Raw genomic sequence first — 26,258 nt, 5'->3', positions numbered from 1 at the left:
GCTGTTTCTGATTTTTGGGTGTCCAGCTCTGGTTGCTAGGGAGGCCATATTGGACTGAGGTAAGGTGGGTAAAAAATCAAGCGCGAAAGTAAAAACGAGAGACTGATCTTTTATTGTTTCTCATCTATAATCTGAAGCCATCGTCCCTTAAAATGGCAGATGAGAGAGTAAGTATTGGCATGCAGTTGAAGTTCACGCACTCTACTTTTCATCTAAGTTGATATTTATGTTGGATTTAACGTCTAACGGGGTTTTTGAAGTATTGAAAGTCATCACGATTCTGATTTTTTTTTGTTGCGGGGGCTGGGGGAGGGTGTGAGCAATGGATCCGCTAGAGCCGGCGGCTGGCATTTTATTCCTGAATCCAAAGATAGAAAACGTGAGTTGTAGATGGCGAGGCGCCGTCGTTCGAATCGGTAGTTAAAGATTGAAGAATTTAAGAGAGAAGGGTAACCTCAATTTGTGAAATGTTGTATTTTTGCCTGCTTTCAATTTAAAATTTGTATGTTTTCGTTTGCTTCGAGGCCTTACACTCGGAGTAAAATTCACCCCGTGGTCCTGCAGTGGCCTAGATGGAGATGATTCATTCATTATAAAATGACCCTTTTTTTCCTCGATGTGGCTTTATCAAAGTGATTTAATTTTGCACTTTCCACTAGTTAATGTCAGTTATGATGGATATATTGTGGAAGGCTTGGTTTATAATAAAATCGCTGCAGTTAATGACCTTTATAGCCAGTCGGATCAGTACGAGATAACCTCTCTCCCATAATCCATTTATTATTTCAGGCACACCACCGCATTCCTTAAGACAACATTTGATGTTGACAATGACGGGGTTACTTAAAATCTTCCTCCCCAGTCACTATGACTAACTTTTCTGGTTTTCAAATGGTTATTATTACAGAATTAAACAAAAACACATCATTTCAGATCGACTTTGCATGTGAATGTTTAAAATTGTTTTGCTGCGATCCATGTGACAGGTGTATTTTTTTTGTGTGTGATAGTCAAGAGTTTTCGTAGCTGTATGAATTCAATTCTATGGAGTTGGTGGTCTTCCTTAATTTTCTTTGTTACATCTTTTTTTACTCCACGCTATTGAAATGAGTCGAGGCTAATTCCTACCGTCTTGCACAAAAGCACAATAGTTTAGCTGCTCAAACTTTTAAATTAAAATGACCAGTTCAGGAAGCTTCCATGGGGAGAAAGTTATTGTCACAACATGATGGTCTTTCTTCAGAGCTATTCTATTTGGCTTGCATTTCAGTTATTGAAGTAAATGCTTAATGTCTGATGTTTGTATCTGAAATGAATTGAATATTTACAGTGCATTCCATTTCATAGTGGATTCACAAGCTTATAAAAAGAAAAAAAAGCATCCCTGCTTGTGTTGTTCATGACTCATGGGAACTGAAAACATTAAGAGCCGTCTTGTGAGTTTGAGTTTAAGCATGTTGAATGTTTTAAGTATGACACAATGATGTCTATGGGGAGCAGATTTTGTACCTTGCTCATGATGTTCCTGTTGATCTGGAAGGGGTTGTGGGCTGAAATTTCTCCACCTAAAGTTTTTTTCAATTAGATTTTTTTTAGATTAGATTAGATTACTTAGTGTGGAAACAGGCCCTTCGGCCCAACAAGTCCACACCGACCCGCCGAAGCGCAACCCACCCATACCCCTACATTTAACCCTTACCTAACACTACGGGCAATTTAGCATGGCCAATTCACCTGACCTGCACATCTTTGGACTGTGGGAGGAAACCGGAGCACCCGGAGGAAACCCACGCAGACACGGGGAGAACGTGCAAACTCCACACAGTCAGTCGCCTGAGGTGGGAATTGAACCCGGGTCTCTGGCGCTGTGAGGCAGCAGTGCTAACCACTGTGCCACCGTGTCGCCCACGGTTACTCTCCTCTTCCCCTTCCCCTCTGCAAAAAAAACTTGTCTGATCTTTTGAATAGCTAAAATATTGTAATCAGTAGATTTAAAGTAAGATAGTGACTGTGTCATTACCAGAGAGGAGCTGGCATTCCATGTGCTTTCTAATTCTCCCATTCAGGTCATCTTTGATCAGGGTTTTGTTTGGAAATGTTTTCCACTTGTTTCAGCTGACCTCAGCGTTTTTTTGCTAATGGCTGGGGAGACTGATCAGCATTTCAAAATAGTACACAGGCCATTTAACCTTGCTAATCAAAACCAGTCAAAATGGCACACAATCTATATTACAGATATTGACTTTAATAACTCTTCTCTAATGACATCTTGATAAACACAAACAAAATGTAACTCCAGCCAATTCAGTGAAGTTTAAGCCTTGTGTTTTATTTAATTTTTCATTTCTGACTTTGGAGATGTTGCTTTCTTCTTGGGATATGGTGCCATGATTTTTTTAACCCTTCAGGAAATCTTCCAAACGGCCACTGTTCAGATGTAAGCTTTAACAGTAAGTAATAGTTAGTTATTCATGGATATATATACCAGCCAAACATGTTCCTTTCGATGACAACCATCTGATGAAGGAGCGGTGCTCCAAAAGCTATTGCTTCCAAATAAACCTATTGGACTATAACCTGGTGTTGACATTTTTAAAACTTTTGTCCACCCAAGTCCAACACTGGCACCTCAAAGTCATGATGACTATATGTGCCCACTTCTATCCATCTTCCAAAAAGTCAGAGGTGAGGCTTGGCCAGTGAGAAATGGACAATGAGTTAGAATTGCAAAAATAAGTTGGATGGGAGGCCAACCTGAAGCAGGAATATAAAACTCTGTAACAATTGCAAGAAAGGGGAAGAGATTTTCATGTGCCTGCACATACTGTATCTCATTTTGTGTGAAGTTTAAAAATTAGTGTTTCCATGCTGAAATAGTTTGTATTCATTCCAAGCATACAGTAGGGTGTTCTTGCTTGTTTATTATACCTTACAAATATAACATGCACCTGCATTCTAAATCTACAACTTTGTTTTACAATTCCTGTATAGGCCAATAATTTTTTAAAATATTTGAATTCCCCAATGACCAATGTAAAGGAATTGCACAATAAATTTTTTACAATAACAAGTCAACTAAAGCAACACTACTTGATAGGGAAATAATGCTCTAAACTACAAAAAATATGTTCCCTGTCAGCATTTATAACACATGATAATCACATGTCACATTTATACCACATAGAAAATAGCCCACAGTCTTTCCCAGTTTTTCTTTCTTTTTGCTGAATTTTACAATCTATTGTCAATGAAAACTGCTTCCCAGAAATCCAAAATCCAGCATGGTTCACATCAATTACTACTTTCCCACACTAGGATGAATCTTTCAGATATATTGGATTTCTTCTGGCTCCTCTTTTCAGGTAGCCGATCAGCTACCATTAGTAGCCTGGTAGCTACTGCAAAACAGTTTTTCTCCACTGTTCTCGGACATTCTTGTTTCATTCTATCTCATTGTGTCTGTCTTCCATTTCAAAGTGTCTTGAGAAAGTCTTCAACAACAAGAGCATCTGCTTCTGTCTTTTTTATGTTCAGGTGTTAAACCTGGTATGTGCTTTTGAACACAACGTGACCTTTGGTCTCTGGTTTCTGTGGTAACCAGACCACACTGGTTTGTTGAGCAGAACCTGTAATAGATCACATGATTCTTCACTTTTCTAACAGCTGTCACATAGTTGTGAATTTCAACATTATTTGTAATCTTGTATAACAGACAAAGTGCCTGTAAGTTGTCTATGAATGTTTTAATCATTTTTCCTTTTAAGGCTTAATGTACTAGTTATTAAATAAGATACATTAGCTTGAAAAAAATGCTTCTCACATGCACATGGTTTGTCTTTCCTCAGGAAATAGGAGACCATGACACTTCTGTAGAGAATGTGACTGAAGATTCCAACCACGACCCTCATTTTGAACCAATAGTTTCTCTTCCTGAGCAAGAGGTAAAAACATTGGAAGAAGATGAGGAAGAACTTTTCAGAATGTAAGTAATATGTGGTGTAGTACTTGCAGTACCCCTGCTGATAATTCTGTTTTCCTTGTAGGTAAGTCAATTGTGGACTAATGGTGACTTTCTACATCTTAAGCTTGGTGTTCTCCAATATGATTCTGAACTTGCCTGAGTCTAACTTGATCAGATATTCCTTTGTCTTAACTGGTTTTCGGTCTTCCAATATTTCTCAATCCTGCTGTGACTTAGTTTTTGTCTAGAAATGTGCATACACTTTTTTGTATCTCCCCTCAATCTCTTAGAGTCATACAACATGGAAACAGCCCCTTCAGTCCAACCAGTCCAGTCCGACCATATTCCCAAACAAAACTAGTCACATCCTTCGGCTCCTGGCCCATATCCCTCCAAACCTTTCCTATGCACATATCTATCCAAATGTCTTTAAAACATCCACCATTTTCTCAGGAAGTTCAATCCATATGGGAACCACCTCTGTGTTAAAAACAAAAAAATTGCTTCATATCTTTTTAAAATCTCAATCTCTCACCACACACACACGCACACACCCTTAATTTGCCCCCTTGTCTTGAAATTCTCCTTTTTTTTAGGGAAAAGATAGCTACCATTAACTCTATCTATATCTTTCATGACTTTTTAAACTCCTATCAGATCAAAGTCCCAGCCTTTCTATACAACTGAAACTTTCTTTACTCGGAAACACCAACATCCTCTATGGCCTGGCTGAACTGGTGCTCACCCTCAACAATTTCTCCTTCCATTCCGCCACTTCCTCCAAATCAAAGGGGTAGCCGTTGGCGCCCACATGGGACCAAACTATGCCTGCCTGTTTGTTGGATATGTGGAACAGTCCATCTTCCACTGTTACACCGGCACCACCTCCCCACCCGTTCCTCCGCTACATCGATGACTGAATTGGCGCCGCCTCGTGCTCCCACAAGGAGCTTGAACAGTTCATCAGCTTTACCATTATCTTCCACCCCAACCTCATTCACCTGGACCATCTCGGCAACCTCCCTCCCCTTCCTGGACCTCTCCATCACCATCTCTGGTGACCAACTAACCATAGGCATATTCTACAAGCCCACCAATTCCCACAGCTACCTAGACTACACCTCCTTCCACCATACCTCCTGTAAAAATGCCATCCCTTATTCCCAATTCCTCTGCCTTCATCTAATCTGTTCTTAGGATGACCAATTCCACCTCCAACTCTCAGGTGGCCACCTCTTTCCACAATTGCAACTTCCCTACTCACGTAGTTGACGATGCCCTCCACCTCATCTCCTCCACTTCACGCACCACTGCCCTTGAACCCCACCATTCCCAACACAGCAGGGATAGAACCCGCCCCCCCCACCGAGCTCACCTTCCACCCCACCATCTTCTGCATACAACATATCCTCTTGCGCCGCCACCAAACAGACCCCATCACCAGAGATATATTTCCTTCCCCACCCATATCAGCATTCTGAAAAGACCATTCCCTTCGCGACACCTTTGTCAGGGCAACACCCCCCATGAGCCCAAATTCCGGCTCAGGTTTTGGAGCACAGGTTTCCAGGGGAAATATCCAGCTGAGAAGATGGAGAGAGGATGGTGTAGGAGTTTGGAATGTAAATAATAACAGAAATTCTCATGAGAACGCATCTTCGGGTGAGAAGGATTATAGAGACTTGGAGGAATGAGGCTTTGGGGTGAGGACCTTTTGAACACTTAAGATGAGAATTTTAAATTTGGTGGACCAGGCGATTAATGTAGATTAGTGGGCATGGGGTGATGGGTGAATGGCACTTGTGCAAGTTTGGATGGTCTCCAAGCTTATGAAAAAGTAGTTCAGAGAGTGTTGGGTTAGGATAGTCTGGTAGTTAAAACCAACATTGACTGGGGATTTCTCCAATAGCTGGACTGATACAAGGCCAATATTTCAGACTATAACAAATTTTAAGAAGAATTTTTGTTCCCTTAAAGAGGTATTCTCCTCTTTCCAAAGTTCAGATGAAAGGAGACCAAAGTCCTCATGAATGTATAGGGATCCAGTGTCATAATGGTGCCTGCTCATCCTGTGTTTTTTTTCTTCATTGTCTAATCAATGAACTGATAAACAGATCAGAATTATTTTCCTGGGAACTGCTAAAAAACTGTAATCAAGTCAAAAACTACATTAAGACTACACCAGTTTTGTGGGCTATTGCTGCTTAATTTATTGCATAGAGGCATAGAGATGTACAGCACGGAAACTATCCAATCTGTCCATGCCGACCAGTTATCCCAACCCAATCTAGTCCCACCTGCCAGCATCTGGCCCATATCCCTCCAAATTCTTCCTATTCATATACCCATCCAAATGTCTTTTAAATGTTGCAATTGTACCAGCCTCCACCACTTCCTCTGGCAGCTCATTCCATACGTGTACCACCCTCTGCGTGAAAAGTTGTCCCTTAGGACTCTTTTATATCTTTCCCCTCTCACTGTAAATCTATGCTGTCTAGTTCTAGACTTCCCCCAATCCAGGGAAAAGACTTTGTCTACTTCTCCTATCCATGCCTCTCATAATTTTGTAAATGCCTATAAGGTCACCCCTCAGCCTCCAGGGAGAACAGCCCTAGCATGTCCAGCTTCTCCCTGTAGCTCAAATCCTCCAACCCTGGCAACATCCTTGTAAATCTTTTCTGAACCCTTTCAAGTTTCACAACATCTTTCCGATAGGAAGGAGACCAAAACTGCGCACAATATTCCAACAGTGGCCTGATGTTTTTCACTGTTCCTGAATCTTCTGCAGACCAACTAGGATTGGAATAACCAGCAACTTGAATTGCCCTTTTCAGGGAAGAGGAGAGAGATTGGTCTGTTATCTTTGTAATGGATGTCCCTTATGGCAAATGGTTAGTGCAATTTGCCTGATTTTAGATGGTTGTCCAGGATAAATGAAGTATATCTCATGGTAGACCAATATCTTCTGTGCTTGGTGGGATTTGTTTCTGCTAGGAAAGCAGTTGAAAACATAAGTTGATGTGACTTTTGCCCAGTCTGGTTGGTACTTTTTAAGTTGTTTATTTCATGCCTAAGTACAGTATAACAGCCCTGAATTTGTTTGCATTAAGAATTACACTTATTCATTATAAGCTTGTTTTTCAGATAATCCATAACATAAGGACTGTATCTTTTCATTCATTGGCCCATAGTGTATTAAAGGTGGTCAGACATGGTTACATCGGGGAAACGTGAACACTACCCCAACGTGCTGTTGGAACAAAAACAATTTGCCTCCCTTTTTTTAACGCGATTATTTCCTAAATTATGTGTACATTTTTGTTTGCTTTTTGGGGAATCTTTTGTGCTGGAGACCCTGGTCTTCCAAATTCTTTTTACTTAATATTTTTAACTTTCTGCACTCCGCTCCAGATGAAAAGATAATATGCTGATTTACTTGACCACTTAGTTTGTGTCCTTTTAAACAAGGTATAAGATAGATCATGGCCTAATCATGTTTTTGTTTTACTAGGCGTGCAAAGCTATTTAGATACGCATCAGAAAATGACCCTCCTGAGTGGAAAGAACGAGGAACTGGAGATGTGAAGTTGCTGAAGCATAAGGAAAGGGGAACAATTCGCCTTCTGATGAGGAGAGATAAAACTCTCAAAATCTGTGCAAACCACTATCGTAGGTCTCTCCTTCCTATATTGTTGTCAAATACTTTGTAGATTTGCCTGCAATAGTTGTTGATCATGTTAGCTGCTTCTTTTGGGAATATTCTTACTTAAATGATTGTATAAGTTAGAGGCTCCCAATGTTTTTGCTTCTGAAGATTATTTTTAAACAAAAAAACCCTTTGGATAACCGCGTTTTCTCTGTCAAAACTAGTTATTCACTTGAACAAGTATATTTTTGTTTACGACTTGATCACTATTATCTGCAATTCCATTTCTTCAGCTGAGATTCTGTTTTCTGCACAATCTGGAAAGAACTTCTCACAAGGTTTTTAATTTTTTACGCATATGCTCTATAAATATATTGGATGCAATTTCTAGTTCTCTATTACTGTAATCACAACTTTTTTTTGAGGGTGTAATCAGATGCTCAGGAGTCAGTGCAAAGAAAGCATTAAGGTACTGATAATATTGCCAATTGATTTGATACTCAGTCTTGTCATTGAAGAAACAAATGAAACTTTCAGTCACAGTACTATCCCTGTGGCACCACTTCTTGGTACTGTTTGCCTTGTTCTTCCTTACCTTCTCGGATATTTTTCCTCTTCTGCCCAGCTAACCCTACATTTATCTAAACACCAGTCTCCACAGGAACTGACTTGCTCTCTCTTGTCTTATACTTACCCTCATTGGGCTGAATCCTTTCTTTGACGAGGAACCCCAGCCATCACTTCTCCAAACTCAGATTTCAATTGGTCAGTTGTGATATGAGTTTTTTTTCTGTACATTCTCTGGTGCTTTTTGGCAGGCAGCCTGAAACTTTACCTCAGGCACACGGTTGAGAATCACTGGTGCAAACATGTGATCGACTCCTAGTTATGCAGGATAATCTTTGAGTTATGTTATTTGACACACTGTTTTGGATTATCTTTTGGAATAATCAAATATTGCTTTTTTTTTAATAACTCTGGCTTGCTGCTTCATTTTCTCATGAAAAAGTAATCATGTTCCTTTATTGTTAGCATTGTAGAGCTACTGGGTAATCGGAAAATGAGACTTTATATATCTTGCCATTGGGGATACCTTGATATTTTTGGTAATCTGTGCTGTGGTCAATTGAAATAAATTGAAACTGTCTTCCAGGACATGTTTAAGCTGTAGAAGTCAACCTCCATTGTTCTGCCCCTCCTATCAAATTTTTTTTATATAATTCCTATTTCTAGCTTCCAATAGTGGAATGAAGTAAATGCAAAATGTTCACTTTCCAGTTCACTTTGCACTCCTTTCCAGATTCTTCATCTATTTTGCTAACAGTTGGAGTAGACTTGCAATGTTGGAAATATTTTTCAACCAGACTTAAGGTTACCTGTGTGATGATTTAAGATTGAAGTTATTGTTGACTACTGAATCCCACACAAGCAACAGAACATGGATTGTAAAAGTTATTACATTGGGCTGAGTTGAGCAAATATGTTCTGCCTTGCATACTTCATGAAAATCTTGGCTTTTACTTGAAAGTTTCCCCGGGGTTTCCCAAAACTTTCACTGTGAATCAGTAAGTGCATTAAGCTACTGAGGCAAGCTTCCAATCTGTCTGATTGCCCTGGGCAAGCTAAGGGCCAGCATTTTGATTCCAGTTGCTTTCTCCTAGTTGGTGATTTTGCTTAAAATGCACATGAGACCATCAGATTGGCCAAGAAATTAAATAACCAAATCAGTGCAAATTTGTCCTGATTTGTGCAAAGAATGGTTAGAAACAAAGGCATCTGTACCTGTTAGAAGAAGTCACCACCTTGAAAATGAAAGAAAGGAACACTTGAAGGAATAACAAATATAATTTGTTTTTTAATCGCTTCTGAGATTTTGAAAATGTTAACTAAAAATGTAAAACCAAAATTGAAGCCTATTTCTCCAATATGATTGATTTTTGCATTAAATACATTAAAGCAAACTTATTCAATTTGTTAAGCAGCTGGCCCATTTAAAATACATGCATTGCTGTTTATATGATGAATAAATGGCACTTGTTTATTTTGAGCAAAACACAATTTTTGGGCTTTTTTTCTTCTTTCTAGTTACACCTTCAATGGAGCTAAGGCCTAATGTAGGCAGTGACCGGGCATGGGTCTGGAGTGCACCTGCTGATTTTGCTGATGAAGAACCCAAACCTGAACTTTTGGCAATCCGATTCTTAAATAAAGAAAGTAAGTATTGGAGTAGAAGTAATCTTATCTGTAATTGTGTCTCGTAATGTAAACAACCCAAATTTAGTTATCTACACAACTTAGATTAAGTGGACTAATGTTCATTCTACGCTTGGATGTTGTGTCCTAATTTATTAGTTGTAATTAACTCAGACCATTCAAGTTAAAATTTGGACTCACTTATGAGAGACTGCACAGATTATAGCATTTATTATTTGTTCCTTTTTTTTTTGTTTGTGTACTTGGAACATTTTAAAGTTTTAATTTTTCTGTTTTGGCAAAAGACCTGTTCAAGTAATATTCCCTCAAGATTGCTGAATATACTTTGGGCACCTCCTGCCAAAAGACTTTATGTTTATTTTGGCTGACAAAGTCTACACACACAGCACTGATGATTTCACAGGCAGAAATGCAATCCAATGAACAAGTGTTCTTCTGGTGCCTTTTCGTTTTGGTACTTCGTCTCTTTTTGCATTCTAACTCCAAACTTCCTTCCCTTTAACGAGGTAAAAACAATGACTGCAGATGCTGGAAACCAGATTCTGGATTAGTGGTGCTGGAAGAGCACAGCAGTTCAGGCAGCATCCAAGGAGCAGCTGAAATCGACGTTTCAGGCAAAAGCCTTTCATCAGGAATAACGGCAGAGGGCCTGAAGCGTGGACAAATAAGCGAGAGGAGAGTGGGGGTGGGGAGAAAGTAGCATAGAGTACAGTGGGGGAGGGGATGAAGGTGATAGGTTAGGAAGGAGAGGGTGGAATGCATAGGTGGAAAAGGAGATAGGCAGGTAGGACAAGTGCGGACAAATCATGGGGACAGTGCTGAGCTGGAAGTTTGGAACTAGGGTGAGGTGGGGGAAGGGGAGATGAGGAAACTGTTGAAGTCCACATTGAAACCCTGGGGTTGAAGTGTTCTTCTTCCAGGCGTCTGGTGGTGAGGGAGCAGCGATGAAGGAGGCCCAGGACCTCCATGTCCTCGGCAGAGTAGGAGGGGGAGTTGAAATGTTGGGCCACGGGGCAGTGTGGTTGATTGGTGCAGTGTCCCGGAGATGTTCCCTGCTAGGAGGCGCCCGTTCTACCCAATGTAGAGGAGACCGCACCAGGAGCAACGGATACAATAAATGATATTAGTGGATGTGCAGGTAAAACTTTGGATGTGGAAGGCTCGTTTAGGGCCTTGGATAGAGGTGAGGAAGGAAGTGTGGGCGCAGGTTTTACAGTTCCTGCGGTGGCAGGAGAAGGTGCCAGGATGGGAGGGTGGGTTGTAGGGGGGCGTGGACCTGACCAGGTAGTCACGGAGGGAACGGTCTTTGCGGAAGGCAGAAAAGGGTGGGGAGGGAAATATATCCCTGGTGGTGGGGTCTTTTTGGAGGTGGCAGAATTGTCGGTGCGTGATTTGGTTTGTGCAAAGGTTGGTAGGGTGGAAGGTGAGCACCAGGGGCGTTCTGTCCTTGTTACGGTTGGAGGGGTGGGGTCTGGGGGCAGAGGTGTGGCATGTGGACGAGATGCATTGGAGGGCATCTTTAACCACGTGGGAAGGGAAATTGCGGTCTCTAAAGAAGGAGGCCATCTGGTGTGTTCTGTGTTGAAACTGGTCCTCCTGGGAGCAGATACGGCGGAGGTGGAGGAATTGGGAATATGGGATGGCATCTTTGCAAGAGGTAGGGTGGGAAGAGGTGTAATCCAGGTAGCTGTGGGAGTCGATGGGTTTGTAAAAAATGTCAGTGTCAAATCGTTGGTCATTAATGGAGATGGAGAGGTCCAGGAAGGGGAGGGAGGTGTCAGAGGTCGTCCAGGTAAATTTAAGGTCAGGGTGGAATGTGTTGGTGAAATTGATGAATTGCTCAACCTCCTCGCGGGAGCACGAGGTGGCGCCAATGCAGTCATCAATGTAGTGGAGGAAGAGGTGGGGAGTGGTGCCGGTGTAATTACGGAATGCCATCCCGTATTCCCAATTCCTCCACCTCTGCCGTATCTGCTCCCAAGAGGAACACTTCCAGCACAGAACATACCAGATGGCCTCCTTCTTTAGAGACCGCAATTTCCCTTCCCACGTGGTTAAAGATGCCCTCCAACGCATCTCGTCCACATGCCGCACCTCCGCCCTCAGACCCCACCCCTCCAACCGTAACAAGGACAGAACGCCCCTGGTGCTCACCTTCCACCCAACCAACCTTCGCATAAACCAAATCATGCACCGACAATTCCGCCACCTCCAAAAAGACCCCACCACCAGGGATATATTTCCCTCCCCACCCTTTTCTGCCTTCCGCAAAGACCGTTCCCTCCGTGACTACCTGGTCAGGTCCATGCCCCCCCCCCCCCCCCCCCCTACAACCCACCCTCCCATCCTGGCACTTTCCCCTGCCACCGCAGGAACTGTAAAACCTCTATCCAAGGCCCTAAAGGAGCCTTCCGCATCCGTCAAAGTTTTACCTGCACATCCACTAATATCATTTATTGTATCCATTGCTCCCGATGCGATCCCCTCTACATTGGGGAGACTGGGCACCTCCTAGCAGAGCGCTTTAGGGAACATCTCCGGGACGCCACACCAATCAACCACACTGCCCCATGGCCCAACATTTCAACTCCCCCTCCCACTCTGCATAGGACGTGGAGGTCCTGGGCCTCCTTCACCGCCGCTCCCTCACCACCAGACGCCTGGAAGAAGAACGCCTCATCTTCCGCCTCGGAACACTACAACCCCAGGGCATCAATGTGGACTTCAACAGTTTCCTCATTTCCCCTTCCCCCACCTCACCCTAGTTCCAAACTTCCAGCTCAGCACTGTCCCCATGACTTGTCCGCACTTGTTCTACCTGCCTATCTCCTTTTCCAACTATCCACTCCACCCTCTCCTTCCTGACCTATCACCTTCATCCCCTCCCCCACTCACCTATTGTACTCTGTTACTTTCTCCCCACCCCCACCCTCCTCTAGCTTATTTGTCCACGCTTCAGGCCCTCTGCCTTTCTTCCTGATGAAGGGCTTTTACCCGAAACATCGCTGCTTCTTGGATGCTGCCTGAACTGCTGTGCTCTTCCAGCACCACTAATCCAGAATTCCTTCCCTTTAATCTCACTTATGATGGGAAATTTCAGAGTATTGAGTACTGGAGTTGGGAGGTCATGTTGCAGCTATACAGGACATTTGTTAGGCCATTGTTGGAATATTGTGTGCAATTCTGGTCTCCTTCCTATTGGAAAGATGTTGTGAAACTTGAAAGGGTTCAGAAAAGATTTACAAGGATTTTGCCTGGGTTGGAGGATTTGAGCTATAGGAAGAGGCTGAACAGGCTGGGGTTGTTTTCTCTGGAGCATCGGAGGGTGACCTTAAGAGATTTAAAAAATCATGAGGGGCATGGATAGGATAAATAGACTAAGTCTTTTCCCTGGGATCGGGGACTCCAGAACTAGAGGGCATAGGTTTATGGTGAGAGGGGAAAGATATAAAAGAGACCTAAGGGGCAACCTTTTCACGCAGAAGGTGGTATGTGTATGGAATGAGCTGCCAGAGGAAGTGGTGGAGGCTGGTACAATTACAATGTTTAAAAGGCATTTGGATAGATATATGAATAAGAAGGGTTTGGAGGGATATGGGCCAGGTGGTGGCAGGTGGGATATCTAGTCGGCATGGACAGGTTGGACCGAAGGGTCTGTTTCCGTGCTGTACATCTCTGATCTGCACACATACTGTTGAAGATCAAATAGTTTATTAAAGATGACGTTTCAAATTACATTGAAAATTTGTGCAAACTCTGCCAATGAAAACATTTTGTAAAACTTGATATTTGCCTGTGATAGCATGATATTTCATCTTTCACAGTAACATTGGATTCAGTGTCCTTTACTGATACTAAGCTGTGTCTCCGTCAGATGGTTTGAATACAAATCCACTGGGTGGCAGTATAAGAATATAAATGTGTAGAATTAAAAATCAGAGGAAACAGTAAAACTTTTTTTTAATGAACCATTTCAACAAAATTAAAAGTCTATATATTTGCCACATAAAACATGCATAGATAATTCAATGCTAGAATCAGAAGCTTATCAACCTGTAGATGGAGAGTTTAAATCCTGTCATGACTGATTATGATTTAATTAACAAATTTGGTAACTCATGGGTTTGCACCAGAAAGTGTTTAGTTGTTCACCAATTTCCTTCAGGAAAGGGAGTCTTTCTTTGCCTGGCCTGAGCAACACTTGTTTTTGGATCAGGATTTTGTGGTTGACAGTTGGTAAGCTTGGGCAACTCTGGGTGAGTAAGAAAATCTTCTAGGAGAAAGTGAGGACTGCAGATGCTGGAGATCAGAGCTGAAAATATGTTGCTGGAAAAGCACAGCAGGTCAGGCAGCATCCAAGGTGGAGGAGAATCAATGTTTCGGGTATGAGCCCTTATTCAGGATTCCTGAAGAAGGGTTCATGCCTGAAACGTCGATTCTCCTGCTCCTTGGATGCTGCCTGACCTGCTGCGCTTTTCCAGCAACATATTTTCAGCTGAGTAAGAAAATACCAGGTTGCACTTTCCACCACTGAAAACAAACCATTTCTTAAATTCTTGGTGGTAGCCTTCTATCTCCGAAAGATGATTGCTGTGCACAGCTTTGTTGAGCATTACCTCATGTAACCCAAGAAGCTATTGTGGCAGTCTTTGCTGCAGAAGAAGAGCGGCCATAAATTGGCCACAAAAGGGATAATCATTGCCCAATTACACTAATGTCAATCTCAGAATTTCCAAAGAGCATCTTAAGCAGTCAATTTAAATTCATCACTACATCTGCAATGTGCAAATGAGAAACACAACACAATAAATGAAGATTATTACCAGTTGCAACTTCAGAGTCAAAGTATATGTAATTCCTGCTGCTTATGCCTTGGCAGTGATAAATATATCTCAACTCATAATTTCTTCTATATCATCTGAAATTACCTACACGTTTTCAGTTACACTCGATTCAAGGAGAAAGCCCTAACTACAAAGATCTAGTTATAATGTCTATTGAAGAAAGAAAATTTGAATCTGTGTTTATGGAACAGCGTGCTAAAATTGTGAAACATTTTCCAAGAGCAATCAAATGTCAGTTATGAATAGCTTTCTCGCTTAATTTAGTATATGCAGCAAATTTAGTAGATGTAACAAATCTTAAGCTAACCCCCTCAAGCCATAGATTTAGGAGTCACTGTCAAACACAGTACTCGATCATGTACTCACATCTTACTGAATATTGTATTGCACATTATATTGTTCATTGCGGGCAAATGGCACAAATGCACACACAAAGATGTGACAATTGTATCCCAAAATAATACTTTTGCCAAAATGTTCCAAGAGCCTGGACCACACTAAATCCTGTTTAAAATATACCTTGATCAAATCCAATTTAAATTGGTTTTAAATTGACTGACTGGAGAAGGCAAAAGGCTGGTATCAGTTTGTCGAAAGCTCCCATTGCAATTAAACCGTTAGAATAGCCTTTTGGAAAGTGACCTCTCAACCACTGTGGAGGTGATTATAATTAAGTATGTCCATTTTCCCCAAGTAGTTCCCAGTCTTCCATGTGTGCCTCACGCTCACTCTCACTCTCCTCCTCCACCCGCCCCCCCGGACTACAGCAATCTTTTCTTTTGACCATGCCTATCTCTGGGCCTCCGACCTTGCTGCATGTAAAAAATAAAGCTTGGTCCTAACTCTTAATGCATTATTATGGAAGAATGGTATAACATAAGAGAACATAATTTCTTCAGTTACTAGATTGCAATAAGCTTTGATATTGATCAGATTCTACCAGATTTCAATAACCGTGTGATGTACTTCTGTATCCAGGAAATTCACCGTTACTCATAATAGTGGAATTACTGTGGTACATTAAGTAGATATTTGCACATGTGAAGTGTGTGCCATTCTATGGATGATTGATTTCCCCATGTATTGGAATATATTTTGTTTCAATGAAGAAACTCTAACTGAAGTATCAATGATTTTCATTTCCTTTTTAGATGCACAGAAGTTTAAGGTAAAATTTGAAGAATGCAAGGAGAAGATGAAACTAAAAGGTGAATGTTTATTAATTCTGACTTGCAACATATTTGAAATATTTTATGTTTACAAGTAGGGGTCTGCTCAATTTGCCAACAGAAAATGTGAAATTTGAACCTCGATTATCCAAACAAGATGGGTGGGCACTATTTCGTTTGGATAATTGATTATCCGGTTAATTGATTTAAAGGCCTTTCCTTTGGGGCTCAGAGTTTTTAATGTCTGCTCCCTGTTCAGAAGACTTCTCCTTGAAGCACACAGCGCCCAAGATCACCCCCCAGCTAACCCAACCATCCAACACCCCCCCCACCCGCCTGCTCCCAACCCTGTCCAACAACACACTCCCCCACACACTGCTTCTCCTCTCTTCCTCCTCTTTTCCCCCCCATGTCTTTGATGTAATGCTTCTATGGAGACCTCGCGATCTCCTTCGGAAAATCCGATTTTCGGATAATTGAGGTTTCTCTGTATTCATGAAAGTTACTGTTTTGAAACTTGCCTTCCGGTGATACATTTGCTTCCTCCTTTGTGATAATTAAATCCAGTTGTTCGCTGTTTGGATATATCTGCGTATACTTCAGTATTGGTAACATCAGTTTGGTTATGTTTATTTCAACACTAGTTAAAATGACCTCCAGTGATAAATGGCAAAAAATTTCAGTTCACGGTCATGTGATGCAGTTTCCAGCAGGAATCTTGCATGTTGCTCCAGCAAATAACTTCCAAAACAAATCTTGACTGATTTTGTCTTGTTGATTCAGAATTTCTGTATAAAATACATTGTGGAAGCTCCTGACCAGAACAGAAAGCAAGTTGTGGAGACTTCCATGTTTAAAGGGGCAGTGGAACAGAATGAAACAATGTTGGAGATAGTGGAGGCTATCACTTCTGCTGACATTCCCTTTTGGGAGTGGAAATATGGATGGTCAAAAACTAAGGAAGTACTTCAATTAGCACAGCTGCAAAATGCTGGTTATGTTCCACGTGTGACCAAACTTTACCAGAATTATTTACCAGAAGAAGTTGCTTCACATGTCTAGTCTGTTAAATCTGCACTGCTGGAATGTGATTCCATTTCAGTCATGATCAAAGAGGCAACAGATGCACAAGATAACTATATACTCCACATTTTTATTTGTAGCTGGAAATACAACAAAGGGCCCTTGACTTCGAATGGAGACAATTGAGCTTGAGTTTGAATTTTTCAACAGAAGCATATTAACAGTAAAACTGTTGTAAACTGTACCTTAGAATTCAAAATAGTCTCTACATTTATTTCTAACAATATGATGTATATGAACAAAGCTTATTCTGATGTGCTGCAAGAAATTGTGTCAAATGCAATTCACGCTCTCTGCAATACAGACATTGGCTATTGATGTCTGGTGCACAGGCTTCTCTGATGTTGATATCTTGGTTTTCTTAAAGAAAACATTTAAACACTGTTTATGCCATAAATTATAACATTTGGAGGCAGTCGGCGGTCAGTGACATTTTATCTACAACAGTGCTGCTTCCACTAGAATCGATGATTGATTGATTTGAGTTGGAATTCATGGCTTACTGCAGTTAGTCATAGAACATAGAACGTTACAGTGCAGTGCAGACCCTTTGGTCCTCGATGTTGCACCGCTCTGTGAAATTAAAAACACTACCTAGGTTACTGGATTAATAGTCTGGCAGTAATACCACAAGGCCATCCAATCCTGGCTTCGTGTAAAGATTTACATTGCTATCAGAAAGTTGTCTGACAAGCTTGAAATCATTCTCTGCACACAGTCCTTGCTTAAACTGTGATCTCTAAAACATAGCGACATTGAAGACCATGTGAAATTTGTAGCTGAGGATTTGGTGCTGCAATGACTGTCCGGTTGCCAAGCAGAAAACTGCTGCAGACAAGTGTTTTAGTCAATTGCAGCAAAACTAAATCAATACCATGGAGTATGATCAGTTGAAACTGCCTTAGTTTAAAAGTTTGTTGTCTACATTTAGTTTAGAGCAGTTTGGATTTTTGATCTGAGTCAACTTATCTATGGTTTGCCACCCCCAAGTTAATTTAAACAATACCAGGTTGGCTGAAAAAGCATGAGGGTAAATATGCAGCTTTCATGATCTTTATCAAAGAAGGCCAGATGATGTTAAAATTAACTGAGGGTTTTGACTCTGTTTCCAATCAGTTTTGTCATCTCCATAAGTTGGCAAAGCACTGTCTTACAATTACAGTTAATTGTGTGATTCAGAATATGCTACCTCAATATGCAGTCATGTGTTTGTACCCCAGTACAACATGCTGTCATTTGAAACTGCTGGTGGATGTAGCAAGCTACCATTGCACAAACAAATGCCCGTTTTATGAAAGTAAGCATAATTTGTTTTTCTAAGGTTTTGTAATAATGTGTTATGATGTACTTGGTCTATAGTTTCTTTTTAAAATGTGTGAAATATAAGAATTTTGCTACCTATACCACAACAGGCGCGTGAGAACTTCTGAATTTTTTTCCCCAATTTGTGTAGGTCTGTACTTAAAAGCAATATTGCTTTTAAATTTGAGAAACTAATAATGAAGAACATTTGGTTAAGTTTTTATTTTGTTTATTTTTTCATGGTGTACAAGCAACAGTGGCAAGGCCAGCATTTATTACTCATCCCTATTTTTCCCTGACAAATTATGCTGCTTTTTTTGAATTACAGGTTGCTCCCTTATAATGCGTGTTTTGTGAATGTGAATTCAGTTGAATGCGATTGACTGATTTGGGACAGTGTTTCTATAGTGTGAACTTTCAAAGCATGTTGGTTATACTGTGATACCCACCCCATTGGTTTAAATGTGCTGCTATTACACCGTTTTTTCTTATAACATGGGATTCCATGAGAATGGAACTACCACATTATAGCAGAACTGACTGTACTGCAGACCAGGTGGAGGGTGGGGGGTCAAAACACTCAGTCAGATAAAGAGTCATCGGACTTGAAACATTAACTCTGCCTTCTTCCCACAGATGATGCCAGACCTGAGTTTCAGCTGCAATTCCTGTTTTTGACTTAGATTTTGATATCTGATCTAATGTCAAACAGCTCTATCCAATCTTGTACTTTAGGTGCTGAATTACTGTTTGATCCATTTGTGCAGTGTATCATGTGAAAATGCAACTTTACATTGAGAAAATTACTCTTGTTTGTATCTTTGACAACGGTAAATCTGATCTTTAAGCATGTATAGTGTTAAAGTATTCAAGTAGGCCAATCCGGAGGTTCACATAATTTGACTGCAGAGGAACAAAGCATGCTTAAAGTTTTTATAAGATGTGTTGTCTTGTGTCCAATATTTAAATTGTTGTTGTATTTGCAAGGAAGGAGTGAGCTTTCTTCTTTCTTTGCATTCTAAGGTTAAGGAGAATTTGATCTAGAGAAAATGTGGAGATTAACTTTGCAGTTTGGGATACTTTCTGCATATTATCTTTAATCAGCTATTTTCTTTAATTGCTAATTGTTAAGTTAAACAAAAAACTGTTTCTAATGAGAATTTTTTTTCTATCCTCAAAATATGCTGAAGCATTTTACAGCCAGTGACTTTTTGTATTAATGTACTTACAGGATGTGGACATCACTAGCTGGGCCAGCATTATTGCCCATTTGATTGAAACATACAACCCTTACAATGTGGAAGCAGGCTGTTCAGCCCATCGAGTCCATACTGAAGCTCCGATGAGCACCTCACCCAGACCCAGCCCAGCCTGCCCTATTACCCTGCACTTCCCATTGTTAATTCATCTAGCATGCACGTCCCTAGAGACTATGGGCAATTTAGCATGGCCTATCCACCGAATCTGCACATCTTTGGACTAGAGAAGGAAACCAGAACACCCAGAGGAAACCCACACAGACATTTGGAGAATGTGTGGAGTTTGCACGGGTTGTCCCCCAAAGGTGAAATCAAACCCAGGTTCCTGGTGCTGTGAGGCAGCAATGCTAACCACTGAGCCAACATGCCAATCATACACTTAATTACTGTTAAGCAATTGGTGTTGGTGAACATCTCCTTAAAATGTCAGAATGCCTGTCCGAATTCTAACTGGTTTGAAATAGAGTCATAGAGATGTACAGCATGGAAACAGACCCGGCGGTCCAACCTGTCCATGCCGACCAAATATCCCAACCCAACCTAGTCCCACTTGCCAGCACCCAGCCCATATCCCTCCAAACATTTCCTATTCATATATCCGTCCAAATGCCTCTTAAATTTGCAATTGTACCAGCCTCCACCACATCCTCTGGCAGCTCATTCCACACCTGTACTACCCTCTGCGTGAAAACATTGCCCCTTAGGTTCCTTTTATATCTTTCCCCTCTCACCCCTAAACCTTTGTCCTCTAGTTCTGGACTCCCCCACCCCAGGGAAAAGACTTTGTCTTTTCCATTTTCTTCTATCCATGCCCCTCATAATTTTGTAAACTCCTATAAGCTCACCTCTCAGCCTCCAACGCTCCAGGGACAACAGCCCTAGCCTGTTCAGCCTCTCCCTATAGCTCAAATCCTCCAACCCTGGCAACATCCTTGTAAATCTTTTCTGAACCCTTTCAAGTTTCACAACTTCTTTCCAATAGGAAGGAGACCACAATTGCACGCAGTATTCCAACAGTGGTCTAACCAATGTACTGTACAGCCGCAACGTGACCTTCCATGCTGTACTCAATACTCTTGACCAATGAAAGAAAGTATACCAAACGCCTTCTTCACTATCCTATCTACCTGCAACTCCACTTTCAAGGAACTATGAACCTGCACTCCAAGGTCTCTTTGTTCAACAACATTCCCTAGGACCTTACCATTAAGTGTATAAGTGCTGCTAAGATTTGCTTTCCCAAAATGCAGCACCTCGCATTTATCTAAATTAAACTCCATCTGCCACTTCTCAGCCCATCTGATCAATATCCTGTTGTGATCTGAGGTAACCTTCTTCGCTGTCCACTACACCTCCAATTTTGGTGTCACCTGCAAACTTGCTAACTATATCCCTAATGCTCACATCCAAATCATTTATATCAACGATGAAAAGTAGAGTACCCAGCACCGATCCTTGTGGCACTCCACAGGTCTCAGGCCTCCAGTCTGAAAAACCACCCTCCACCACCACCCTCTGTCTTCTACCTTTGAGCCAGTTCTGTATCCAAATGGCTAGTTCTCCCTGTACTCCGTGAGATCTAACCTTGCTAACCAGTCTCCCATGGGGAACCTTGTCAAACGCCTTACTGAAGTCCATATAGATCACATCAACCACTCCGACCTCAGCAATACTCATTGTTACTCATTCAAAAAACTCAATCAAGTTTGTGAGACATGATTTCCCATGCACAAAGCCATATTGACTATCCCTAATAAGTCCTTGCCTTTCCAAATACATGTGCATCCTGTCCTTCGGGTTTCCCTCCAACAACTTGCCCACCACCGACATCGGTCTCACTGGTCTATAGTTCCCTAGCTTGTCCTTGCCACCCTTCTTAAACAGTGGCACTACGTTAGGCAACCTCCAGTCTTCTGGCACCTCACCTGTGACTATCGATGATCAAATATTTCAGCAAGAGGCCCAGCAATCACTTCCCTAGCTTCCCACGGAGTTCTCGGGTACACCTGATCACGTCTTAGGGATTGATCCACCTTTATGCGTTTCAAGACATCCAGCATTTCCACTCTGTAATATGGACATTTTTCAAGATGTCACTATCTATTTCCCTACATTCGACATCTTCCAAGTCCATTTCCACAGTAAATACTGGTGCAAAATACTCATTTAGTATCGGCCCCATTTTCTGCGGCTTCACACAAAGGCTGCCTTGCTGATCTTTGAGGGGCCCTATTCTTTCCCCAGTTACCCTTTTGTCCTTAAATGTATTTGTAAAAACCCTTTGGATTCTCCTTACCTCTATTCGCCAAAGCTATCTCATGTTTCTTTTTGCTGTCCTGATTTCCCTCTGAGTATATTCCTACTGCCTTTTATACTCAAGGATGCACTCAATCTATCCTGTCTATACCTGACATGTGCTTCCTTCTTTTTCTTAACAAAACCCTCAATTTTTTTTAAGTTATCCAGCATTCCTTACACTACCAGCCTTTCTTATCACCCTAACAGAATATCCTGTCTCTGGACACTCGTAACCTCATTTCTGAAGGCTTCCCATTTTCCAGCCGTCCCTTTACCTGTAAACATCTGTCCCCAATCAGCTTTCAAAAGTTCTTGTCTAATACCGTCAAAATTGGCCTTTCTCCAATTTAGAACTTCAACTTTTAGATCTGGTCTATCCTTTTCCATCACTATATCTTAAATCTAATAGAATTATGGTCACTGGCCCCAAAGTGCTCCCCCACTGACACCTCAGTCACCTCCCCTGCCTTATTTCCCAAGAGTAGGTCAAGTTTTGCACCTTCTCTAATAGATACATCCACATTCTGAATCAGAAACTTTTCTCTTGTACACACCTAACAAATGCCTCTCCATCTAAACCCTTAACACTATGGCAGTCCCATTCTTTGTTTGGAAAATTAAAATCCCTACCATAACCACCCTATTATTCTTACAGATAGCTGTGATCTCCTTACAAACTTGTTTTTCAATTTCCATCTGACTATTAGGCAGTCTATAATACCATCCCAATAAGGTGATCAGCCCTTTCTTATTTCTCAGTTCAACCTACATAACCTCCCTGGATATATTTCTGGGAATATCCTCCTCAGCACAGCTGTAATGCTATCCCTTATCAAAAACTCCATTCCCCCTCCTCTCTTGTCTCCCTTTCTGTCCTTCCTGCATTTGTATCCTGGAACATTTAAGCTGCCAGTCCTGTCCTAGTCCCATGTTCCTAACCATGCCCTGAGTTCATCTGCCTTCCCTGTTAGGTCCTTTGCGTTGAAGTGAATGCAGTTTAATTTATCAGTCCTACCTTGTTCTCTGCTATGTCCCTGCCTGCCCTAACTGAGTTACTTCTGTTCTCAACTGTATCAGTCTCAGAATGATCTCTTTCCTTACTATCTCCCTGGAACCTTCTCTCTCTTTCCCCCCAATCCCCACCCCGCCAACCTTACTATCCTCCTGAATAGCTCTAGCAAAACTCCCTGCCAGTATGTTAGTCCCCTTCCAATTTAGGTGCAATCTGTTGTTCTTGTACAGGTCACTTCTACTTCAAAAGAGAATCCAATGATCCAAAAATGTGAATCCTTCTCCCATACACCAGCTCCTCAACTGCTCTATCCTCCTATTCCTGCCCTCACTAGCTCATAGCACCAGGAGTAATCCAGATGTTAATACTCTTGAGGACCTCCTTTTTAAATTCCTGCCTAAGTCTGTAATCTCCCTTCACAGTCTCAACCTTTCCTCTTCCTATGTCACTGGTTCCAATGTGGACAGTGACCTCCTGCTGGCCCCCCTCCCCCTTGAGAACATTCTGCATCCTTTCCTTGATCTTGGCACCAGGGAAGCAACACATCATTCTGATTTTTCGCTGTCTGTACTTCTGACTAGAGAGCCCCCTAACACAGTTGATCTCTTGGAATCCGACATATCCCTCATTACATTCGAGCCGGTCTCAATACCAGAAACTTGGCTGTTTGTGCTACGTTCCCCTGAGAATTCATCATCCCCTACATTTTCCAAAGCAGCATACTTGTTTGAAATAGGGATAGCCACAGAAGACACCTGCACTAACTGCAAATTTCTCTTACCTATGCTTATTGCCTCTAACTGTCTCTCCAACTGATCCATTCGATCTGATGGGGTTCACAACCAATGGCATTTATTGCAGATATAATCTGCAGTAACCCATAAACTCTCCTTAAACTCCAAGACCAGTTTTGCTCCTTCACAATCTACAGACCCAGAAAATAAAACCATGTTATTCCTCTGCAAAAACACTCCTCCAGGTTAAATTAATAGTTATGACTTAAACTTAAAATATAAGTTTAATCAAGAGACCTAGCTCAAAAAACATAATCACGAAAGAACCCACTCTACTCACTACTGCAGACTTTTTGTAGGCCACACTTAAAATATCCACTTGTCTGTTTCTGTGCTGTGACCTCTCCCAAACAGGTTCCTCCAAGGCATTTACTACAACTGAACGGCTTGCCTAGTTTATTTCACAGGGTACTAAACCATATTCCATGTGACTATGAAGCCACTTGTAGGTCAGTTCAGGTGAAGACAATAGGTTTGTGTTCCTGGATGTTAGTGAACCTGTTGGGTTGCTAATAACAATTCACTAGTTCCTAATTACTATTTACTGATACTGTTTATTCCACATTTATTTAATTAAATTAGTCTAAATTTCTCCAGCTACCATGGTGGGCTTTGAATTCTCACCCTGATTATTCCTGTGACCATCACCATGGCAAAATTTACTTCTGAAATACAGTCAGTTCTGCTGTAACGCTAAAAATCGCACACCACCAGGTTATAGTCTTAACAGTTTTAATTGGAAGCACTAGCTTTCAGTCCAATACCGGCATCTCCAAATCATAACTGCTATAATGCGGTAGTTCTGTTTTCATATCGCATTATAACCAATACATGCTTTAAAAATTCATGCTATAGAAACAGCGTCCCTAATTCATCAATCGTGGTATATCGAATTCACGTTAATGAAATATGCATTATCTATATAGTCACTGTAGTAGAGGAAAATGTGGTGGCTAATTTACACACTAGAAGGTCCCGTGTCTAAAGATGAGAGAATTGGCCACATAGTTGGTTTTATTTGTTTTAACTGAGGAACCATTATTAGTCAGGTACCAGGAGATTTCCCATTTTTATTTTTAAATAGCATTTATTCATGGAACTCTTTCACTCGTTTCCCTATCTGTTTCTATCAGGTGACAGTGAAAGTGCAAATAAGGTTGCTGAAAAGCTAGAGGAACTATCCGTTAAGGAGGATAAAAAAGAATCCACCAAAGAGGAAGAATCCAAGAAGAAAGAAGTGACCAGTGAAAAAACTGAAGAGAATTAAGATAATCCTCGTCCTTGTTTTCCTTTCCCTTTTTTTTTACAGCAGACTGTAATGAACTGGGTTTGGACACAGATGAGCCATTTTCTAGGCTTTTGCCCTGTGGTCCGAAATTGTTATGAAGATGTAGTACCTTCACAGAATGCCATTCCGCGGTCATCAACCACCATAAATGTGCTAATGTATTCCTTTTGAAACTTCTAGGAATGTTATCTGCCTTATCTATTTACAGTCTTCTGAGAGAATAATTTAATTCTGTTACTTTAATTCCTGAAAATTGGTGATTATAACATGCTTTACTGTGTATGTCGACCATTTTTTAATTTTGTTTTCTGTGAATAAGACTCCAAATGCCAGAGTTCCCACATTGGGTAGGACGTGGTTTATAACTAAATTAAATTCAGTTAAGTTATATATGAGAAAGGTTAGTCCATCTTTTTTATATTTTTTTCCCTATAGTTTCTGGATCAGTTAAGTATGACACCAAGTTGGAAGATTGAATTTTTTGAGTTTTTAAAAGAAATTTTACTGAAGGTTCCCCTCCCACTGTTTAATTTGATTAGTAATTTACAGATTACATGAGAAAGACTTCTGGTAAGTTCATTGCAGGCTTAAGTGAAGTTTTTATTTGAAAGCTGTTGGACCTTGCAGATGAGGAAGAGACAACATTTCTGTTGTAAGTTTGTTATGCTTGGTTAAAATATCCTGTTGCGCAAAGTCAAGCAGATTGATATAGTGTCAATTTACCAATCTAGTCTCCTGTCCTTTTTGAAGCTTCCTCAAACAATTGTACACCAGTACAGGTCCACATACATTGCTGTCAAATCATATGTAAGATCTTGTACTGAAGCTGAATACTGTCTATGATGACACCAACATGATGCATGTGAAGAGAGATGGTAATAGTTTCACAGTGGGCCATTTTGATTTTCTGCTGGCTGCAGCTGTACGACTCGTACATAGCAATACCAATATTTGTAGCAGTGTGACATTTGGCATGTACACAATTAGTTACACTGACATTACAGAAAAATTCAGTGAAATTGAGAGAGAAAACTTACCAGGTTTGCATATGCTTACCACGGACCACAAACATTTGTGATAATCTAGTTTTGTGTTGGAGTGAACAAAACATCTGGATCTAGCGTTTTGTAAATGGGAAACTTATAAAACGGAACTGTTGAAAATTGATAGGTCTCGTTAGGAAATTTGCAATAAAGAGTTTTGCAAGCGGCGTGCAGTATAGTGAAGTTGTTTTCTTGCTATCGACTTTATATGCAGAGTGCATCTCATCCCTGAAGATGATTTGTCTCTAAATCACTGGTGTATTATGGAGTTATGCTCCGTGGATTCTTCCCAAACCTTTAATGTCTTCCCATTTTACAAACTCTTGAGCCTGAATAATTTAAATA

The 26,258-nt window shown here is 41.1% G+C and overlaps 1 protein-coding gene across 2 annotated transcripts; it reads left to right on the top strand.

Moving 5' to 3' along the window:
• Positions 1–29: 29 nt before the first annotated feature.
• On the top strand, positions 30–26,080 carry ranbp1 (RAN binding protein 1). Of its 2 annotated transcripts, none has more exons than XM_072587745.1 (6): positions 30–167; positions 3,846–3,982; positions 7,473–7,630; positions 9,693–9,821; positions 15,817–15,873; positions 24,716–26,080. In XM_072587745.1, exons 1-6 carry the CDS (start codon positions 153–155, stop codon positions 24,847–24,849), a joined length of 630 nt encoding a protein of 209 aa, XP_072443846.1. In that variant the 5' UTR covers positions 30–152; the 3' UTR covers positions 24,850–26,080. The 2 variants fall into 2 exon arrangements, with proteins under 2 accessions (XP_072443846.1, XP_072443845.1); XM_072587744.1 differs by lacking the exon at positions 30–167 and adding an exon at positions 302–379.
• The last annotated feature ends 178 nt before the right edge of the window (positions 26,081–26,258 follow it).

The sequence above is a fragment of the Chiloscyllium punctatum genome, chromosome 17, assembly GCF_047496795.1.
Source record: "Chiloscyllium punctatum isolate Juve2018m chromosome 17, sChiPun1.3, whole genome shotgun sequence".
In the NCBI taxonomy this organism is placed as follows: Eukaryota; Metazoa; Chordata; class Chondrichthyes; order Orectolobiformes; family Hemiscylliidae; genus Chiloscyllium; species Chiloscyllium punctatum.
The sequence above is the reverse complement of the archived record's forward strand: the minus strand, read 5'-3'. Positions and strand labels throughout refer to the sequence as shown.

Bases quoted from the DNA above. Each gene is read 5' to 3' on its own strand.
- ranbp1 (XM_072587744.1), top strand. From the start codon at position 323: ATGGATCCGCTAGAGCCGGCGGCTGGCATTTTATTCCTGAATCCAAAG. The intron at 380-3,845 runs GTGAGTTGTAGA...GTCTTTCCTCAG, and splicing joins TGAATCCAAAGATAGAAAAC to GAAATAGGAGACCATGACAC. The intron at 7,631-9,692 runs GTAGGTCTCTCC...TCTTCTTTCTAG, and splicing joins AATCTGTGCAAACCACTATC to TTACACCTTCAATGGAGCTA.